We start from the raw sequence: 21,915 nt of genomic DNA, 5'->3' as shown, positions 1-21,915 counted from the left end.
GCTTTGGTGCCCGTCCTAGAACTAGCTCTTGTAGACCAGGCTGGCCTCGAACTCCCAGAGATCTGCCTGCCTCTGCCTCCCGAGTGCTGGGATTAAAGGCGTGCGCCACCACCGCCCGGCCATTCTTTTTTTTTAACATTTATTTATTTATTATGTATACAATGTTCTGTCTGTGTGTATGCCTGCAGGCCAGGAGAGGGCACCAGACCTCATTACAGATGGTTGTGAGCCACCATGTGGTTGCTGGGAATTGAACTCAGGACCTTTGGAAGAGCAGGCAATGCTCTTACCCTCTGAGCTATCTCTCTAGCCCAAGATTGTCTGTCTTACTATATTAATTCTGCCTACCCAAGAGCATGAGAGGTCTTTCCACTTTCTGATGTCTTCTTCAATTTCTTTTTTTTTTATTCTTTTTTAATTAAAATTTCCACCTGCTCCCCGTTTCCCATTTCCCTCCCCTCCTCCCAAATATTGCCCGCTCCCCCCACTCCCCTCCCCCTATCCCCACTCCTCTTCTCCTCCCCCCACTCCATTCCCCCTCCCTCTCGATACTGAAGAGCAGTCCAAATTCTCTGCCCTGCGGGAAGACCAAGGTCCTTCTATCTACGTCCAGAAAGGTGAGCGTCCAAACAGGCTAAGCTCCCACAAAGCCAGTTCATGTATTAGGATCGAAACCTAGTGCCATTGTCCTTGGCTTCTCATCAGTCTTCATTGACAGCCATGCTCAGAGAGTCCGGAATCAACCCATGCTTATTCAGTCCCAGACCAGCTGGCCTTGGTGGGCTCCCAATAAACAAGTTCCATTGTCACAGTGGGTGGGTGCATCCCTCGTGGTCCTGATTTTTTGCTCATGTTCTCGCTCCTTCTGCTCCTCATTTGGGCCTTAAGAGCTCAGACCGTTGCTCCAAATTGAGACTCTGTCTCTACCTCGATCCATCGCCAGATGAAGGTTCTAAGGTGATATGCAAGATATTCATCAGTATAGGATAGGGTCATTTCAGGTTCCCTCTCCTTAGTTGCCCAAGGTACCAGCTGGGGACATATTCCTGGACACCTGCGAACCCCTCAAGAGTCAAGTCTCTTGCCAACCCTAAGATGGCTCCCTTAGATAGGATATATACTTCGCTGCTCCCGTATCCATCCTTCCTATATCCCCACCATCCCAATCCCCCGAGCTCCTCCCATCCTCCCCTTCTCATGTTTCTCATCCCATTTCCCCTTTGCCCCATGCCACCTCACCCGCAAGTTCCCAGTTTTTGCCCTGCAATCTTGTCTACTTCCCCCTCTCCATGCGGATGACTATATGATTTTCTTTGGGTTCACTTTCTTATTTAACTTCTATAGGATCACACATTATATGCTTAATGTCTTTTATTTATGGCTAGAAACCGATTATGAGTGAGTACATCCCATGTTCCTCTTTTTGGGTCTGGGATACCTCACTCAGGATAGTGTTTTCTATTTCCATCCATTTGCACGCAAAATTCGAGAAGTCATTGTTTTTTACTGCTGAGTAGTACTCTAATATGTACATATTCCACACTTTCTTCATCCATTCCTCCATTGAAGGGCATCTAGGTTGTTTCCAGGTTTTGGCTATTACAAACAATGCTGCTATGAACATAGTTGAACAGATACTTTTGTCATTTGATGTGGCATCTCTTGGGTATATTCCCAATAGTGGTATTACTGGATCTTGGGGTAGGTTGATCCCAAATTTCCTGAGAAATCGCCACACTGATTTCCAAAGTGGTTGCACAAGTTTGCATTCCCACCAGCAATGAATGAGTGTGCCTCTTTCTCCACAACCTCTCCAGCAAAGGCTATCATTGGTGTTTTTGATTTTAGCCATTCTGACAGGTGTAAGATGGTATCTCAAAGTTGTTTTAATTTGCATTTCCCTTATCGCTAAGGAGGTTGAGCATGACCTTAGGTGTCTTTTGGCCATTTGAATTTCTTCTGTTGAGAATTCTCTGTTCAGATCAGTGCCCCATTTTTTTATTGGGTTCATTAGCATTTTAAAGTTTAGTTTCTTGAGTTCTTTATATATTTTGGTGATCAGACCTTTGTCTGTAGCAGGGTTGGTGAAGATCTTCTCCCAGTCAGTGGGTTGCCTTTTTGTCTTAGTGACAGTGTCCTTTGCTTTACAGAAGCTACTCAGTTTCAGGAGGTCCCATTTATTCAATGTTGTCCTTAATGTCTGTGCTGCTGGGGATAAACGTAGGAAGTGATCTACTGTACCCATATGTTGTAGAGTACTTCCAACATTTTCTTCTATCAGGTTCAGTGTGTTCAGACTAATATTGAGGTCTTTAATCCATTTGGACTTGAGTTTTGTGCATGGTGATAGATATGGATCTATTTTCATTCTTCTACACGTTGACAACCAGTTCTGCCAGCACCATTTGTTGAAGATGCTCTCTTTTTTCCATTGAATACTTTTAGCTCCTTTATCAAAAATTAGGTGTTCATAAGTTTGTGGGTTAAAATCAGGGTCTTCTACTCGGTTCCATTGATTGACTTCTCTGTTTTTATGCCAATACCAAGCTGTTTTCAATACTGAGGCTCTGTAATAGAGTTTGAGGTCAGGGATGGTAATGCCTCCAGATGATCCTTTATTATATAGAGATTGTTTTGGCTATCCTGGGTTTTTTGTTTCTCCATATAAAGTTGATTATTGTCCTCTCAAGATCTGTGAAGAATTTTGATGGGATTTTAATGGGGATTGCATTGAATCTATAAATTGCCCTTGGTAGAATTGCTATTTTTACTATGTTGATCCTCACAATATTGAAACAGAGAAGTCATTGCCAAATTCCTTTTATGAAGCTGAAGTTACTCTGATACCAAAACCACACAAAGACACAACCAAAAAGAGAACTACAGGCCAATCTCACTCATGAACATCGACGCAAAAATACTCAATAAAATACTGGCAAACCGAATCCAAGAACACATTAGAAAAATTATCCATTATGATCAAGTAGGCTTCATCCCAGAGATGCAGGGCTGGTTCAACATACGAAAATCTATCAATGTAATCCATCATATAAATAACCTGAAAGAAAAAAACCATATGATCATTTCATTAGATGCTGAAAAAGCATTTGACAAAATTCAACATCCCTTTATGATAAAGGTCTTAGAGAGATTAGGAATACAAGGGTCGTTCCTAACTATAATAAAAGCTATTTATAGCAAGCCGTCAGCTAACATCAAATTAAATGGAGAGAAACTCAAAGCTATTCCACTAAAATCAGGAACATGACAAGGTTGTCCACTTTCTCCATACCTCTTTAATATAGTGCTTGAAATTCTAGCAATAGCAATAAGACAACATAAGGGGATCAAAGGGATTCAAATCGGAAAGGAAGAAGTTAAACTTTCATTATTTGCAGACGATATGATAGTGTACATAAGTGACCCCAAAAACTCCAGCAAAGAACTCCTTCAACTGATAAACACCTTTAGTAGCGTTGCAGGATACAAGATCAATTCCAAAAAATCAGTTGCCCTCCTATACACAAAGGATAAGGAAGCAGAGATGGAAATCAGAGAAGCATCACCCTTCATGATAGCCACAAATAGCATAAAATATCTTGGGGTAACCCTAACCAAGGAAGTAAAGGATCTATTTGACAAGAACTTTAAGTCAATGAAGAAAGAAATTGAGGAGGATACCAGAAAATGGAAGGATCTCCCTTGGTCTTCTTCAATTTCTTTCTTCAAAGATTTAAAGTTCTTGTCATACAAGTCATCCACTTATTTGGTTAGAGTTACTCCGAGATATTTTATGCTGTTTATGACTATTGTGAAGAGTGTTGATTTTCTGATTTCTTCCCCAGTTCTTTTATCATCTGTGTACAGGAGGGCTACTCATTTTTTGAGTTAATCTTGTATCCTGCTACATTGATGAAAGTGTTTATGAGTTGTAGAAGTTCCTTGGTAGAATTTTTGGGATCACTTGTAGAAACTATCATATCATCAACGAACAGTGAGAGTTTGACTTCTTTTCCAATTTGTATCCCTTTGATCTCCCTTTGGTGTCTTATTGCTCTAGCTAGGACCTCAAGAACTATATTGAATAGGTATGGAGAGAGTGGACAACCTTGTCTTGTTCCTTATTTCAGAAGAATCACTGCGAGTTTCTCTCCATTTAGTTTGATGTTGGCTGTTGGCTTGCTGTATATTGCCTTAATTATATTTAGGTATGTTCCTTGACCTTTATCATGAAGGGATGTTGTATTTTGTCAAATGCTTTTTCGTCATCTATTTAGATGATCATGTGGTTTTTATTTTTCAGCTCATTTCTATGGTGAATTACGTTGACAGATTTTCGTATGTTGAACCATCCCTGCATCTCTGGGATGAAGCCAACTTGGTCATGGTGGATGATGGTTCTGATGTGTTCTTGGATTAGATTTGCCAGTATTTTTATTTAGTATTTTTACATCAATGTTCATGAGTGAGATTGGTCTGTATTCTCTTTCTTAGTATTGTCTTTCTGTGGTTTGGTTATCAGGGTAATTGTAGCCTCATAAAAAGAGTTTGGCAATGTTCCCTCTGTTTCTATTGTGTGGAATAATTTGAGGAGTATTGGTATTAGTTCTTCTTTAAAAGTCTTACAGAATTCTGAGCTGAAACCATCTGGTCCTGGGCATTTTTTTGGTTGGGAGACTTTTGATGACTGTTTCTATCTATTTCTTCAGCAGTTATAGGTCTGTTTAATTTGTATATCTGGTCTTGATTTAATTTTGGTAAGTGATATTTATCCAGAAATTGTCCAATTTTTAAGTTTTCCAATTTTGTGGAGTATAGGTTTTCAAAATATGACCTGATGGTCCTCTGTATTTCCTCCATGTCTGTTTTTATGTCCCCCTTTTCATTTCTGATATTGTTAATTTGGATATTCTCTCTCTGTCTTTTGGTTAATTTGGATAAAGGTTTGTCTATTTTGTTGATTTTCTCAAAGTACCAACTCTGTCTCATTGATTCTTTGTATTGTTTTCTTTGTTTCTATTTTGTTGATTTCAGCTCTCAATTTAATTATTTCCTGCCATCTAGTTCTCTTATGTGAGTTTGCTTCTTTTTATTCTAAAGTTTTCAAATGTTCTGTTAATTCACTAGTGTGGGATTTTTCCAGCTTCTTTATGTAGGCATTTAGTGCTATGAACTTTCCTCTTAACACTGCTTTCATTGTGCCCCATAAATTTGGGTATGTTGTGTGGTCATTTTTATTGAATTTTAGGAAGTTTTTAGTTTCCCCCTTATTTCTTCCTTGACCCATTTAAGATTCTGGTGAGCATTGTTTAATTTCCATGTGTTTGTGCATTTCTGGAATTAGTATTGCTGTTGACTTCTAGTTTTAAACCATGGTGATTAGATAAGGTACATTGGGTTATTCCATTTTTTTTTTTTTACTTGTTGAGGTTTGCTTTGTTACCAAGTATGTGGTCAATTTTTGAGAAGGTTGCATGAGGTGCTGAGAAGAAGGTATATTCTTTTCTGTTTGGATGGAATATTCTATAGATGTCTGTTAAGTCCATTGGAGTCAAAACATCTGTTAGTTCTCTTATTTCTCTGTTCATTTGTTGTCTGATTGACCTGTCCAGTGGTCAGAGTATTGAAGTCTCCTTCTATTAGTGTGTGGGGTGTAATATATGATTTAAGCTTTAGAAGTGTATCTTTGACATATGAGGGTGCCCTTGTATTTGGGGCATAAATGTTCAATATTGAAATTTCCTCTTGATGAATTTTTCCTGTGACTAATATGAAATGTCCTTCTTTGTCTCTTTTGACTAATTTAACTTGAAGTCTATTTTGTTAGATATTAGGATAGCTATACCCATTTGTTTCTTAGGTTCATTTGATTGGTATATTTTTCCCAACTTTTTACTCTGAGACGATGTCTGTCTTTGAGATTGAGATGCGTTTCTTGTATGCAGAATAGGGATGGATTCTGTTTTTGAATCCAGTCTGTTAGCTTTTGTTTTTTTATGGGTGAGTTGAGTCCATTTACATTAAGGCTTTTTTTTTTTTTTTTTTTTTTGGTTTTTCGAGACAGGGTTTCTCTGTGGCTTTGGAGCCTGTCCTGGAACTAGCTCTGTAGACCAGGCTGGTCTCGAACTCACAGAGATCCGCCTGCCTCTGCCTCCCGAGCGCTGGGATTAAAGGCGTGCGCCACCACCGCCCGGCTTACATTAAGGGATATTAATGACCAGTAGTTGCTGTCTCCTGTTCATTTGGTTTTCATTGTTGGTGATGTTAATTTGTGCATTTTATTTCTTCTTCAGGATTTTCTGTAATGAGATCATCAATTGTGTCTGTTTTCGTTGGTGTAGCCATCTTCCTTGGGGTGGAGTTTTCCTTCTAGTATTTTGTGTAGGGCTGGGTTTGTGCCTAGGTATTGGTGAAATCTAGATTTGTCATGGAATATCTTGTTTTGTCCTTCTATGGTGATTGACAGTTTTGCTGGGTATAGTAGTCTGGGCTGGCTTCCATGGTCTCTTAATGTCTGCATAACGCTTGACCACGACCTGTGTTTCATTGTCTCCACTGAGAAGTCATGTGTAATTCTGATTGGTCTGCTTTATATGTTACTTGGCCTTTTTCCTTGCAGCTCTTATTATTCTTTCTTTACTCTGTATGTTTAGTGTTTTGATTATTATGTAGCGAGAAGACTTTTTTTTTTTTTTTGGATACAGTCTATTTGGTGTTCTGTAAGCTTCTTGTATCTTCATAGGCATATCTTTCTTTAGGTAGGGAAAGTTCTCTTCTATGATTTTGTTAAATAAATTTTCTGTGCCTTTGAGTTAAACTTCTTCTCCTTATTCTATACCTATTATTCTAAGATTTGGCCTTTTTATGGTGTCCCATATTTTGTGGATATTTTGGGTTAAGCTTTTGTTAGATTTAATGTTTTCTTTAACTGATGAGTTTATTTCCTCTATTGTATCTTCAGCGCTTGAGATTCTCTCTTCCATTTCTTGTATTCTGTCGTTCATGCTTGCATTTGTGGTTCCTGATCTTTTTCTCATGATTTCTGTTTCTATAATTCCTGTGGCTTGTGTTTTCTATATTTTTTCTATATATATAGTTTCTATATATATAGTTTTCAAGTCCTGAATAGTTTCTTTTATACGTTTTGCTTCTTTTTCCTGGTTTTCTTTAAGTGATTTGTTGATACCTTCCAATTTTTTTGTTTGTTTTTTCCTCCATTTCTTTCAGGTAATTTCTCATTTCATCTTTAAGAATTTCAAAAAAAAAGAATTTCAAACATTCTCTTGGGGTTATTTTTTAGATCATTTTCTTCTGGTTCATCCATATTTGGTTGTTCAGGTCTTGCTTTTCTAGGGTCTTTAGGTTTTACTGGTATTGTGTTTTTCTTTGTGGTGTAGCATGTGATCTTACCTATCCTACTCATCTTTTCCTCTAATAGGTGTGGTTGGGGCTGTCTGAGATTCTGTTGAATAATCTTCTAGGTGCCAGTGGATCCGAGGCTCAGATGGTTGTTCCTCGTGGTACAGTCAGTGCCACAGTTCTAGTTACCCCGTTGGTTATTCCTGTTCCTGCAGATAGCTCAGTGCTCCTGTGCTTTACTCTGCTCCCTCGGAGTTTGCTGTCTCAGGCCTACTTTGGCCTAGGCTGCTGGCTTTGATCTGCTTTTGTAAATCCTGGTCTGGATCTCCTCCTGCAGAAGTCCCTGGCTTGGAGTTGGACCTGTTGTGGTGGAGATCGCAGACTCTGAGTCAGATTGCAGGCTCAATCCTGGTCTGCCAGTGTCCCAGGACTGGGTTTGCTCCTGGCTCTGCTCCTGGTGGAGTTTGTTTCCTCAGGCTCTCTCTGTCCTAGGTGTCTCATTCAGTCCTACTTCTGTGGAATTTGTAGCCCAAGGTGGAGTTCCTTGCCTCAGGGTAACTTTGGCCTAGGTTACCAGCTTTTACCTGTATCTGTAAATCCTGGTCTGGATTCCCTCCTGCAGAAGTCCCTGGGTTGGAGTTGGGCCTGGAAAGGTGTCTGGTTCCAGTCTATGCCTCGGAGGTTCCAAGCTCCGGTGCACCCCAACCCACCTAGGACCTGCTTACTCCCCCAGAGGTCTCAGACTCATGCTTGGACCCACAGCGGTTCCAGGTTCCTGTCCATTCCCTTTGATGTTCCAGACCAATGCCCAAACCCACAGAGGTCTTGGCTCAGGGTTACTCTCTCTGAGGTCCCAGACTCGTGCCTGGCCCTGCCGAGATCTCTGGTTCCTGCCTATTCTTTCAGAGGACCTAGGTTCACTAATGCCCAGGCTGACAGAGGTCCTGGCTCTGGCCTAGTTTCTGGGAGATCCTAGACTCTCGCCCAGATCCACCAGGATGTTGGTTTAGGTCTATTCCCTTGAAGGTCCCTGATTCATGTCTGGACCCTCAGCCAGCTCTGGCTCACTTACTCAGCGGTTACTGTAGTGGGAGCTGTGGGCCTCTTCCCACAGCCCAGCTCATGGCTGCCTAGCTAGCTTATGCCCCGAAATAACAACACATAAACTGTATTCCTTTAAACACTGCTTGGCCCATTAGCTCTAGCCCTTACTGGCTAATTCTCATATCCCGATCAACCCATCTCTAATAATCTGTGTAGCATCAGTCTTATCAGGAAAGATTCAGCATGTCTGACCTGGCGGCTTGCTTCATCGCTTCTGCCTCAGAGAGTAGAGCTATTGAGGCTGCCCGGGAGAGGGGAGCATGGCGTCTGTCTCTCAGAGGAGCTGCCCTGCATCTGAGCTCACTTCCTCTTCCTCCCAGCATTCTGTTCTGTTTACTCCACCCACCTATGTTTTAACCTATGAGGGCCAAGCAGTTTCTTTATTTTTAACCAATGACCTTCCTCCATCAGGTTACTCCCTTGTATCTGTTCCAGTGGAGATTGTTGGCTCTGGATCTGGTCGCTGGTTCAATCCTGATCCACCCGTGTCCCGGGACTGGGTTTGCTTCTGGCTTCTGCTCCTGGTGGAGCTTTCTCTCTTTCCATCTTTTTAATCTATTTTTTGTTTGTTTTTTGAGACAGGGTGTCATGAAGCCCAGGCTAGCTCAAATTTATTATGTATCTGAAGATGACCCAGAATTCCTGATCCTCCTGTCTTCACATCCCAAGTACTGGGTGAGAGGCGTGCTTTCGAGGGCCTTCTGTGTGTTTCTTTATAGAATAAAACCTCTTTCCCCATGTGTGTCGGAGCAAATACCATTTTTTTGAGACATGGTCTCACTGTGCAGGTTAAGCAGGCACTTGCTTGGTAGAGCAGGTTGGCCTACAGCTCACAGAGACTCTGCATTACTGGGATTAAAGGTGTGCACCACGATGCCTGGCCTGTTCTCTCTCTCTCTCTCTCTCTCTCTCTCTCTCTCTCTCTCTCTCTCTCTCACACACACACACACACACACACACACACACAATGCCATTTAACGTTAAGGCTTGACGATACCCCCCTTCACCTCACAGACCATCCTTTGGTCCCTTTGTGCTGTTGGTCATGAGCGTCACCTCCACATGTGACCCTGGGCCATGATTTTGATGCTGCCCTGTGGGAAGAGTCGGTAGCCTTTTAGCAAACCTCATGGATCCGGAGGCTCCACCCACTTCTGGGAGGGAGGCAGAGGGTGCAGCCCTGGATTCCCAGTGTGGTCCTCAGCAGCAGTAATCACTCACACCCTGAGGTTGGGGTGGGGGATATGGACACACTTCCGCTGCACAGTCACGTGACACCTAAAAACAAACCTCTTCCTGAGTGGGTGGCACTGATGGTGGCTAGTTTAGAATTTTCTTGGAAAGTTTACTCTTATTTCCAAGTCCCAAAGAGGCAGCTCTGACTGATTCTGCAGAGACTAGGTAGCTAAAGGGAAAGAGAAAAGAGAGGAGCCCTAATGAGTCTTAAATAGTTTTCCTTGGTACCAGGAACGGAACAGAGGGCCATTGCAATGAGGAGGAGGGAGCTCCACCTGACCACGCCCCCAGCCCCTCACTGGGGATTCTAGGCGGGGCTCCACCTTGACCACACCCCCAGTTCCTCACAGGGGATTCTAGGCGGGCCACACCCTCAAGGTGTGTATTGTGGGTTGTTGGGTGTCACACGTGGATTTGGAAGAACAGCTTATGGCAGTCAGTTCTCTGTGTCCACCACGAATAAAGCCACCAGGAGGGGTCATCTGATTGTTGAAAAAGTTTTTCAGTCCTACGATTGAGAAATCTGTCAAGGCCAGGCTGCCTCTGCCTCAGTGTGTCGGTGGGATGACAGGCTTGTATGAAGACCTCCGTGAGCGTGGGTCCACGCAGTGACTGTGGATGAGGGCTTCCCTAGAGCGCTGTGGTTGACCCTTCACTGAGCACAGACTCTGGGGCCAGGCCCCCTGTCCTTAAGCTGCCCACTTCAGACATTTGGAGCTGTCCTAGTGTGCTTTCTGTGACTGTGGCAAACATGGTGACTAAAACCAGCGTGGGGAGGACAGTGCTTGTGTGGCTCATACTTCCGTGTCACAGTTCACCACGAGGGACGTTGGGGCCAGAACCTGGAGGCGGGAGCTGAAGCAGAGGCTGTGGAGAGGCGTTGCTTCCTGCGTGCGCCCCCCCCCCCCCAGCCTCCTTGCTCTTTTTCAAGTTCAGCAATTTGCCTCCCCTCCCTCCTTTCCTCCCAGTCTTCCCCGCCCCCATCCACTCCTCATCCCCCCCCCCCAGCAGAAAAGAGCAGGCCTCCCGGGGATATCAGCATCAGCCAGAGGTAGGAAAACAAGTTACAGCATGTTAAGGCTGGTGGAGGGAGCCCAGTATGAGTAGGGTCCCCAAAGCCAGAGTAAGAGTCAGGAGATAGCCTGGCAGTGGTGGCGCACGCCTTTAATCCCAGCATTCAGGAGACAGAGGCAGGCGCATCTCTGTGAGTTCGAAGGCAGCCTGGTCTACAGAGCTAGTTCCCGGACAGCCAGGACTATCACACAGAGATGTCAGAGACAGCCCCTGTTCCAGCTGTTAGGAGTCCCGCACGAGGACCAAGCCACACACCTGTCACATATATGCAGAGTGCCGGTCAGTCAGTCCCATGCAGGCTCCCTGGTTGATTCAGTGTCTCAGCTCCTATGAGCCCAGGTTAGTTGATTCTGTGGGTGTTCTTGTGGTGGCCGTGACCCCTCTGGCTCCCACAACCCTTCCTCCCTCTCTTCTTCGTACTTGACTGTGGGTCTGCGTCTGTTCCCACCACTTGCTGAATGGCGCCTCTCTGGAGATGATTCTGCTTTTACAGCACTCAAAACCCCTGCCCGGGTGGCCCCACCCACAGTGAGCTCAGCCCTCCCATGTCAGTCTGGTGGGCATTTTCTCAGTTGTGATGCCCCGGGGTGACGTCTCTCTCTGGTCCTCTCAGAAGACCCAGGCGCATTGAACTCGTTCTGGGTGGACTTGGGTTTAGGGACAAGGCGTGGGAGTGGGACAGAAACTTCCCGAGAAAGAGGTCACATCGCGGAGGCTGCGCTCCTCGGGCAGAGGCTCACCCGGGGAGGGGACACGAGAGGGGTTCTGAGGTTAGCCTGGGCTACCGAGAGCCTGTCTGGGGAGGGTGGGGTGCGAGCAATCTTTCACACTTGTGGGTCCCCGCAGCTCCTCCCTCCACCCTAAACTTGGGCGGAGCACATCGGAAGAGAAAGACCCTGGTGGCCCCAGAGATCAACATTTCCCTGGACCAGAGCGAGGGCTCCCTGCTGTCCGACGACTTCCTGGACACGCCAGATGACTTGGACATCAACGTGGACGACATTGAGACACCCGACGAGACTGACTCGCTGGAGTTCCTGGGAAACGGCAATGAGCTCGAGTGGGAAGGTAACGGTGGGGTCCCTGCCCTGTCCCCCTCTGGCTTCTCCAGCCACCTCCTCGCCAGCCCCCCTACCCCCGCCCCCATTACAGCTCCGGGAGACGGCGTTGGCCCTAGGACCCAGAATGTCTGGTCCCACAGACCTGTGGTCTGTCACAGGATTCTCGTAGCCCAGCGAGGTCGCTACCTCCCAGAGGGACGCTACCTACGGGCTTGCGAGGGTGGGGTGGGCAGAGGGAACTAGACGTCCACAGGAGGGTCTATAATAGGCATGCGCGAAGCCCACGTAAACCAGGAGTGATGTGTGCATGTCAGGACTATCCCTCCCTGGCCTCTTCCAGTCTCCACCAGGGCCACACACATCCCCAGACATCAGTCAGCGAGTGACTCACGTACAGGGACAGAATCTTTGTGCTCAGCTCCCTGCAGGGCCCAGGAGGAGGAGTGAGCTGGGTTCAAGCAGTCCTGGCAGGCAGCTAGGGAGGGCCATGCGCTGGAAGGCCATTTTAATCTCATTTATCATTATTATTTATTTGCTTTTTCTTGGAGACACGCACTATATAATCCCAGGCTGGCCTCAGAAAACCTCACATGATCCACCTGCCTCTGAGTGCCAGGATTAAAAGCATTCAGCATCACGCTTGATAAAAAAAAAAGGGGGGGGGAGAAAGGAAGGAAGGAAGGAAGGAAGGAGGAGGAAGGAAGGAAGGAAGGAAGGAAGGAAGGAAGGAAGGAAGGAAGGAAGGAAGGAAGGAAGGAAGGAAGGAAGGAAGGGAAACAGCGGGTTTGGGATGGGTCATGGGGGGTGGTCAGCGGCTACCTCAGGTGCAATCATGGAGGGCTTCCGGCAGAGACAGCGGTGTAGCCAGAGCGGAGCAGGCTTTTCTCGTGGCTGCGACAAATCTTACACACAAACAACCAGGGGAAACGGGTTTATTCTGACTGACCGCTGGAGGCTACAGACCATCGTGGCGGGGAGGCCTCGGCTCCTGGGATGGGACAGCGCCACCTTCAGGGCGGTTATCCCAGGCTACGTCACCTCAGGTGTTCCCAGAGCTCCCAGGATTCACAGATCAACCTTCGTGTGGGGAGGGCTGGATTCACACTGGATTCACACCCCCCACTGCAGACGACACCCCAGTGGCCACTGCCAAGAACATGCCCGGAGACAGCGCGGACCTGTTTGGGGACAGCGCTGCGGATGATGGCAGCGCAGCCAACGGTCGCTTGTGGCGGACTGTCATCATCGGGGAGCAGGAGCATCGCATCGACCTGCACATGATCCGGCCATACATGAAGGTGGTCACCCACGGAGGTGTGTGCACCCCGCGACCTCGCCCCCACGACGTCACCGCGGACAGTGGTTCTCCTGACGGGGGGGCCTGTCCAGCTGGGGTGCGCAGGGGCTGGCACACTGGGCATCATCCCCGCCACCGGGAGACGCTGGTCAGGGAGGAAACGGTCTAGCCTGGGTTACCGTGACACTCACAGGATGCCTCCTTCCCAGGGTACTATGGGGAAGGCCTCAATGCTATCATCGTCTTCGCAGCCTGCTTCCTCCCAGACAGCAGCTCCCCCGACTATCACTACATTATGGAGAATCTCTTCCTGTAAGTCAGCACTGGGAAAGCAGAGGCGGCGGAGCTCTATGATTTCAAGGCTAGCCTGGTCTACAAAGCAAGACCGCGTTTCCCAAAACCCACGCAACGAGGAGGATGGGGCCCCTTGGAGCTCAGAGAAGAGTTGGGGTTCTCAGCTGTCTGGGGGGGCGGCGCTGGCGATGGAGGCGGGGGCCCTGGGTGGCGTCTCAGGCCCAGGTCCCTTCCAGACTGTTCGGGAGCGCACCAATGGGCTCCCACACCTGCTGGGGTGTGTCTGGCCCTGCCCGGCAGGGCTGCAGGAAGGCCCACGCGGGCCCCACTCTCGGTGCCTCATATGGGAACCCCGTCCCCCCACCGCAGGTACGTCATCAGCAGCCTGGAACTGCTCGTCGCTGAAGACTACATGATCGTGTATCTAAACGGCGCCACGCCCCGGAGGAGGATGCCGGGCATCGGCTGGCTGAAGAAGTGTTACCACATGATTGACAGGAGGTGAGAGGAGGAGGAGGGCACCGAGGGAGGAAGTCAGCGAGGGTCCTGCCAGTATCTGCTGGTGACTGGGGAGGACTCTAGGGACCCCTGCAGAGGGAGGCACCGTGCTGCGTGTCCTTCCGTGTCTGATCCACGCCTCAAAGCATTGAGTGCATTGAGTCCTCAAGGGCCGTCCTCTCTAGAGGTGTCAGAAAAAAGGGCCTTTTCTTGTGCACGGCTGAGTAATAGTCCAGCCTGTGATCAAACTGTATTGTCTGTTTATCCATCTGTGAGTAAACGCTGGGCTGTCTCTCTCTTCTGGGTTTTTTTTTTTTTTTTTTTTTTTTTTTTTTTGGTTTTTCGAGACAGGGTTTCTCTGTAGCTTTGGAGCCTGTCCTGGAACTAGCTCTTGTAGACCAGGCTGGTCTCGAACTCACAGAGATCCGCCTGCCTCTGCCTCCCAAGTGCTGGGATTAAAGGCGTGCGCCACCACCGCCCGGCCTCTCTTCTGGGTTTTATGAATAGCTTCAGACAGATTTTTGAAACCTACAAGCACTTCCTAGAATTCAGGACTGTGGTGTGTGTGTGGGTGTGTGGGTGTGTGTGTGTGCGCGTGCGCGCGAAGGGCCACACTGCTGCCTGGTGTTGATGAGTCCCAGGGCCTCCAAATTCTCGCGCTGTGAGGGTGCAGTCAGCTAAGAGGACTTGGGGATGGCAGACTGTGGAGGGATGGCGGGTAAACGGTCCATCTTGTCCCCGGGGGGCTCCCTGCGCCCCAAGCCTGTGACAGTGTCATCCTCGCCTCCCCACACAGACTGAGGAAGAATCTGAAGTCTCTGATCATTGTGCACCCGTCATGGTTCATCCGCACCGTGCTGGCCATCTCCCGGCCCTTCATCAGGTGGGACCCCGCCCGGCGCTGTGCCCTGTGTGTGTTCTGCGGGTCGGTCGGTGCGATTCCACTAACCACATGGTTTGGGGCCCCAAGACTCACTGATCCAGCCAAATGCAGCGATCCTCCTGTCTCCGCCTCCCCAGCACCACGCCCGGTGTTTTGTGCACGTGCTGTGGATTTGAACTCATGTCCTAACACTTGCACAACAGAGCCTTCTGCTCTGGCCCTGCGCTCCCTGTGTAGTGTGGGTCAGTGCCGAAATGGCAATCCCCAGGCCTCAACCCCATGAGTGCCGGAATGACAGGCGTCACCAGGCTCGGAGGAGAATTCTGCATTTTATTTTTAAGAATACGCTTGAAGGGCTGGCGAGACGGCTCTATTAGTAGAGGAGCTTGCTGCCAGGCCCTGACAGCCTGAGTTCAATCCCCACGACCACCTGTGGGATGGAGGGAGCCGACGCCCTCAAGGTGTCCCCTTGTTTCACTCGCGCTTGCGCAGTAAAGAGACGTGACAAAATGATTCTAAAAAAGAACACATCTGAGGTGTTCGTCGTTCATCACGGTCGTACTGAGGCAGGAGGGTTCCAGGCCAGCATGGGCGACTTGGCAGGTTGGGCAGGGCCCGGCCCGGCTGTGCCTGGTGACCCCTTGTCTGCCCTCCTGTGTCCACCAGTGTCAAGTTCATCAGTAAGATCCAGTACGTGCACAGCCTGGAGGAGCTGGAGCGACTCATCCCCATGGAGCACGTGCAGCTGCCCGAGTGTGTCCTGCAGTGAGTGTCCCTCGGGGTCCCCACGCAGGCAGTCTGCCACCAACGCTGCTTCCGGCCGCGAACCCCCCCCCCCCCCCCGCAGCGGCTTCCTTTCCATTGCTGCTTACACTGGGGGACTGGAGAGACAGCTCAGCGGTTAGCGCACCGGCTGCCCCTGCAGAGGGCCCAGTGGGCTCCCAGCATCCACAAGGGGCTCACAACCCCTGCGTGACTCCAGTTCTGGGTACTGCACGCGCGGGGACCCGATGCCCCCTTCCGGCCCCCGCGGGTACTGCACGCACTCACAGGCGCGCTCACATTGAACCATTATCACAGCTCAGCGTGAAGCTCAGTCCGCAATCCCTGGCACCCGCCCTCCCCTTCAGCTCCGTGGCCCTGGCAGCCGTGTCTGAGTCTGACTCCCTGCTTGTATTTTTCTTTCCTTCAGGTATGAAGAACAGAGACTCAGAGCCAAGAGAGAGAGGTCAGTGCGGCACAGCTCCTGAGGGATCTGAGGGGTGGTTTGGTGGCTTCGACTTGGTGAGAGCAACCGATGGCCCCACTGGCTTGGCTCGGCCTTCAGTGGAAAAACTGATGCGGGCAAGTGCGAGGACCTGAATTCAAATCCCCAGTACCCATGTAACCCGCCGGGCCTGTGGTGCCCATTTGTAATCACTGGGGAGAAGGAGATGGGACCCTGGGGCCAGCAGCCGACCTGAATCAGCGAACCCCGGGCTCAGTGAGAAACCCCATTTAAAAACATGACGTGGACTGGGCCAGCAAGATGGCTTGGCCAGTAAAAGGGCTTGCTCCCAGACCTGACAACTGGGATTCAGTACCCAGGACAACGACTGACGTGACCTCCTCACAAACGCAGGGGTCCACACGACCTCATACACACCCGGAGACCTGCCTTTCAGACCAGGCCTCTGGAGACAGCCATGGATTCACACCCTGTCTTGGTCATCCATCAGACGTTATTTATCTGTCTGTGTTGGGTGTGTGTGTGCGTGTGTGTGTGTGTGTGCGTGCATGCGTGCAAACCACAGCACACATGTGGAGGTCACTTGAGGGGATCCAGGTCCCGTGCCATCAAATGGGATCAAACTTGGGTTGCCAGACTCGGCGGCCAGCGCCTTTACCTGCTGAGCCAGCTCACCGGCCCCTGACTCCCTAATTTAGTTTGAGGACCTTACTCAGCACAGAGACCCAAAGGGGTGATCTTTGGTGACCATGCCCAGGGGCTCGGGCTGCCCCTGAGCCCTCACTGACTTGGCCACACGACGGCCCAAGCTCAGGATGAGACCCCTGTAAGTTTCTCTCTGTTGTCTCTTTCTACCATCTTGTCCATCTTTAAAAGTCAGCGAGTAAAACTCTGCCCCTCACCTATCCCAGCCTGCAGCTGGGCACAGCGGAGTCCGGTCACAGGGCTGTGCCCTCCCCTCCAGCCCTTCAGAACCTTCCGTATCCCAGAGACGCTCCACCCCCATCTCACATTAACTCCCTGTCCATCTGTTCTCGGTGCCCCTCCCACCCCCGAGACCCCCGTCTGTGTGGCTCTTGGGACCTCCTGGGAGTGGGTACTGCCATGCCAGTCCTCCCAAATGTCCCATTAAAACTGCTGTGCTCCGAGTTCCCGTGCCATCCATGTTGGCGTGGTACCAGAGCTATAATCCTTTTCGTGACCGGGTAACAGTCCAGGGATCTCATGGGAAAGGCCCCACAGCAGTGGGTGGAGCCCAGTGGGTCCCCGCCTAGTCCCCCCGAGACTCTGGTGGCCTCTTCCTTAGTGCCGAGACCCACTGTTTTTCTTCTTTGGGACAAGGTATTTGGTGGCCCAGGCTGGCCTCGGATCCCATGCCTCAGTGTCCCCAGTGCTGGGATGGGAGGCACGAGCCAGCAAGCCGGGCTCTGTGTATCTCTTTCTCCTCCCACCACCCAGACCTTCCAAGCATGGACCTGGGACTGTGGTTCAGATGGTAGAGCACTGGCCTCGCTGGGGCCATCCCCAGTGCCACATATCCAGCCTGCCTGCAATCGGCATGAGGAGACAGGAGTTTATGGTCATCTCAGCTACGTAGGGAGTTACAGGCTAGCCTGGGCTATACAACACCCTATTTTCAAGAGGGGGGGACAGGAGCCCTTGTGTTACGACTCAAGCTTGTCCTATCCTGGGCCACCAGCTCCCTCCAACACACCAGAAACAAAATGCTAACATCAGTCCATACTTGAGGGGCTAGTGGGATCCCAGAGTCCCTGCCTCAGCCCCAGCCGCCTCCCATCCTTGTCACCTGGTTCTGTCTATCACAGCACACGACCACCAATACAACCAGAGTTCCTCGTTCCCAGATCCGAAGAAAAACCAGAGACGGTGGAAGAAGAGGACAGGTAAGCACAAAGGGATGGCGGGCCATGGCAGGGAAGAAGATGGACGTAGTTAGCACCTTCCCAAGCTTGATGACACCCGGGCAGCTGCTTCAGCTCCTCTGGTCCCCTCATTTTTGTTTGTTTGGGCTTGCCCCTTTAGCGGCAGGTGCAGGTTGACACCTGTTTTCTGTTAGAAAAACACAGCAGGGTGGCCGCCTTCCTGTGGAGATTTCCAGCCATGAGTAATAAATGGGAATCGCCTAGGGTCTCGAACAGGCAACTAACACCTTCTCCTCCCCATCACAGGTCAGCAGAAGTGACAGAAGACCGGGAAGTGAGGTGGGTGTAGCACGGGGTGTCAGCGGGTTTTCTTGGAATGTTCTGAGTGCAGTTCAGTTTGGGTGAAGATTTGTATGCTTGGCCCAGCAGGTGACATAAGAGTGCATCTGTTTCCTGATTGTGTGACATGGTGGTCATGACCAGAGAGCACCCACACATTGCCAGGCTCAGATGAAACTCAGAGAAAGGAGGGATGAATGGGTGGATGGACAGATGGACGGATGGGCGGATGTGTGGGTGGATGGGTGGATGAATGTGTGGGTGGATGGACGGACGGACGGACGGGCGGGCGGGTGGATGGATGGATGGGTGGACGGGTGGGTGGATGGATGGATGGATGGGTGGGTGGGTGGGTGGGTGGGTGGGTGGATGGATGGATGGATGGATGGATGGACGGACGGGTGGACGGGTGGGTGGACGGATGGGTGGATGGATGGATGGGTGGGTGGGTGGGTGGATGTGTAGGAGTCCACAGATCTTTATTGCTGTTGCCCTGGGAGGAGAGTCATCTTCTGATCTGTATTTGGAATGTTAGTGGCAGCCATTGCTTTTTGCTCCGAGCTCTCCCAGCCAGATAACTGACTCTGAGTTTTCCTGTGGAAGTTCACCTCCGCCTCAGACACTGACCCCACCTTGCTTGTCCTGTACTCTCCAGCATGTCCTGATTTAACTGGAACCTGGAGATGGACAGAGAAGATTCCAGACACCACATAACCTCCGTCAGAGGCCTGAGAGCCCCAGACTTCATCCTGCCTCATCCTGTGTCCATCGTTGGAGGATGTCCAGCTCCTTTGTCCCCCTCTTCACCCCCTGGTGTCTTCCGCTGCTTGAGTCCATCTCACAGTTTTTATTGAGATGTGTGCCGCCTTCTGGAACGAACTGGGTCCTTGGCCTCTACCCTTCCATACTCTGAGCTTGTGGTTGGCAGAGCTGGACATGGACGGCGTCGCCCTGTTCCTGTGTGACTCCGGCTCTTCCTCCAGACCTCCACAGCCCCACCTGAGATGGCATAAGTGTGCGTTCTCACTGACCACGAGAGACCATTGCTCAGCTCTCACCTGTCCCCAGCTGGAGCCTTGGATTCCTGGTTAGGGCTGCGTCTGCTCCTCTGTGGAATGAGACCCTCTGTCCCCTCTCCCTGTCACCCCAAGCAGGGCTGTGACCGCTGACCTGACATCCTCACTGACACCCCCATTCTGCCATTTGGCGTCTTCAGGGCCCTTCAAGCCCGTTGCACACATGCTGGTCCACCTGGTGGTCCCCAAACCCTCTTCCCCACAATCTGGAACATTTTCTAGCCCTTTAAAGTAGCTGTGAATCCTGGAGACTTTAACCGACACCTCCTCAGAGAAGTTGTGTCCACCTTTCTGTCCCCTGCCCGGGCCAGTCTTAGGCCTGTGTCACCAAGCAGGAGACACCAGCTCAGTGTAAGAGGACATAAAAAAAGATGAAGATACAGGGCTGTGGGTGCTAGAAGATCTGGGGGATTCCCTAGGGAAATATGTCCAGTGGGCGGGACACTGAGGCCACCTGACCTTCACGCACTTTCCGAAGAGCAGGTTTACCCCGATGACTGGACAGTTGGGACCAACGGTGTCCAGACGCCATGGGAGTGTAAGAAGCAAGCCTCCTGTCTCCACGGGCACTAAGACCGGGTGACATTTATGAGGAGGAGTCCCCTGTGGTTCCCTGAAGACTTGGTGGCACACACTTTTAACCCCAGGATCTCAGTGAGTTCCTGGACAGCCTGGTCTACAGAGAGGTACTCATCCACCAACCACTGGTCCTTGCCTTCTCCAAGGCTGGGTTCCATCCATCCCACCATGAGGTGTTTGGCCTCTGTGACATGCCTCTGCCTCTCACTCCTGAACCTCTGGCGGCCGCAGGAGAGCAGCTTCCACCTGGAGAGTCACAATCTCCGACCAACAGCACCCAAGGATCTGAGTTCTGCTGGGGACGCACCACACGCCTGGGCCTCAGAGGGACCTGATAGAGCCTGTTGTGCAGGGCACTGGGTTTTGTTTTGTTTTGAGACAGGATCAGTGTGGCCTCAAACTCCCGATCCTCCTGACTCAGTCTCCTGGCAGGTGTGTACCCCCAAGCTGGGTGAGGGCTTTGCAAGTTGTATTTATCCAACATCAGATAGAAGAGGGGATCCCAGATGGCGCCCCAGATCGAGGCCCATAGACGGCCTCTCTTGGCTTTTGGAAGCAGAATACTACAGGCTTTTCCTACCTGGTGGCTTCTGGTGACAGCCCACGCCTATGGCATGAGGACAGCTGTGGCAGGGACGGATGGACGAACATAATCCTCCCAGCCCTCAAGGGTCTGAAGTCCTTCCCCCAACCCTGGGAAACTAATGGAGGCTGCGCCATGGCAGCCCACCACCACCCCACCGCCACGGCAACCCACAGCCCCCACACACAGCCCCACCGCCGCCACGGTAGCCCACGCTCCCCTCCGCCCCCCGCTGCCGCTTCCACGGCAGCCACCCCTCCCCCGCCGCCACGGCAGCCACCTCCCCCCTCCACAGCAGCCCACACACCCCCCACCGCCACGGCAGCCACCACCCCTTTGAGATCACCAGCACCCACCGACCCAGGGAAGCAGGACCCAGAACCACAGCCACAGAGGACCCCAAAACAGGAGAAAGACCCTGCGTTGCTTAATATCCCAGTCCACACAGGGCCACCACTTCAGGTAGCCAGGGGACAGTCTGAGGCGAGAGGAAAAGGCCCAGCGGCTCCTGGTGAAGGGCCGCTGAATTTCTTTACAGAGAAGCCCCGGGATCCATTGAAAACTTTCCCAGAAGAGTGCCCACCTTCCACCAGCGAGTTGTGTAGATATAAACATGGAGACGGTGGGGACAGTCGCTGTGATGACTGGCAAGCTGGGGGGGGATTTTTATGTGAAATAAATTATAATACAGAGGGAGAGTTGGTCCCTCTGTGCTCCCAGGTGTGGGTGGTGAGGGTGTGGGCACAACCTCCTGAGATGGGGGAGACCACTGCTCTCCCATTGCTCCGGGAGAATGGGAGCCAGCGAACTTCCGAGGACCTCAGTTCCACAGCCTGGACCTTGAGACATACAAAATGGCAGGAGACCAAAGACACTTGGGCACGGCCATGTTGCGTGTCACTAGCAAGACATGATGGGGTCATGGTGACCTATGCCTGACGTCCCCGCCCTCAGAAGGCTGCTGAGGCAGGAGGATTACAGAGGATTCCAGACCAGCCTGGGGTATGGATGGAGAATCGACCAGTGTGCGGTCACCCGGATGTGTCTGGTCCTTCCAGGCCCTATGGAGGGCGGGATGAAGGCTGGGTGGGCCTTCCATTGCATGCAGGCTCACATGGCACCCATTGGCCCCCTGACCCCTTCGTTCAGTCAGTCCCAGGCCGTCATTCCCGCCCTGTGGCTCCGGGTCCAGCCACCACATATTTCCGTCTCAGTCACAAGGCAGGCACAGTGATGGTTCCAGAGCTGAGGAGGCAGAAAAGGGAGGGTCCCTGGGGGTCATTGACTAGATAGCCCAGCTCAGTGAGACACCCCCTACCGCAGAAAGAACTGGTTAGTGCACCTGCTGCTCCCAAGGCTACCTGTGTCTCCAGCTCCAGGGGACCTGACACCCCTTCCAGCCTCCTGGGTACCAAGCATGC

The 21,915-nt window shown here is 50.5% G+C and overlaps 1 protein-coding gene across 1 annotated transcript in view; it reads left to right on the top strand.

Annotated features, from left to right (window-relative positions):
- LOC130876495 (caytaxin) overlaps window positions 1-21,184 on the top strand; it is a 29,826-nt gene extending 8,642 nt beyond the window's left edge. Inside the window, exons 4-13 of the mRNA XM_057773063.1 lie at window positions 11,620-11,841; window positions 12,963-13,148; window positions 13,341-13,443; window positions 13,795-13,926; window positions 14,720-14,806; window positions 15,473-15,571; window positions 15,999-16,034; window positions 17,861-17,938; window positions 18,224-18,256; window positions 18,912-21,184. Coding sequence (XP_057629046.1) covers window positions 11,620-11,841; window positions 12,963-13,148; window positions 13,341-13,443; window positions 13,795-13,926; window positions 14,720-14,806; window positions 15,473-15,571; window positions 15,999-16,034; window positions 17,861-17,938; window positions 18,224-18,256; window positions 18,912-18,921 — 986 coding nt within the window. The 3' untranslated portion in view covers window positions 18,922-21,184. The remainder of the gene's footprint in view (window positions 1-11,619; window positions 11,842-12,962; window positions 13,149-13,340; window positions 13,444-13,794; window positions 13,927-14,719; window positions 14,807-15,472; window positions 15,572-15,998; window positions 16,035-17,860; window positions 17,939-18,223; window positions 18,257-18,911) is intronic.
- The last annotated feature ends 731 nt before the right edge of the window (window positions 21,185-21,915 follow it).

The sequence above is a fragment of the Chionomys nivalis genome, chromosome 6 (genome assembly GCF_950005125.1).
Source record: "Chionomys nivalis chromosome 6, mChiNiv1.1, whole genome shotgun sequence".
Lineage (NCBI taxonomy): Eukaryota > Metazoa > Chordata > Mammalia > Rodentia > Cricetidae > Chionomys > Chionomys nivalis.
Note: the sequence above shows the minus strand (reverse complement) of the source record. Positions and strands in the feature narration are given on the sequence as shown.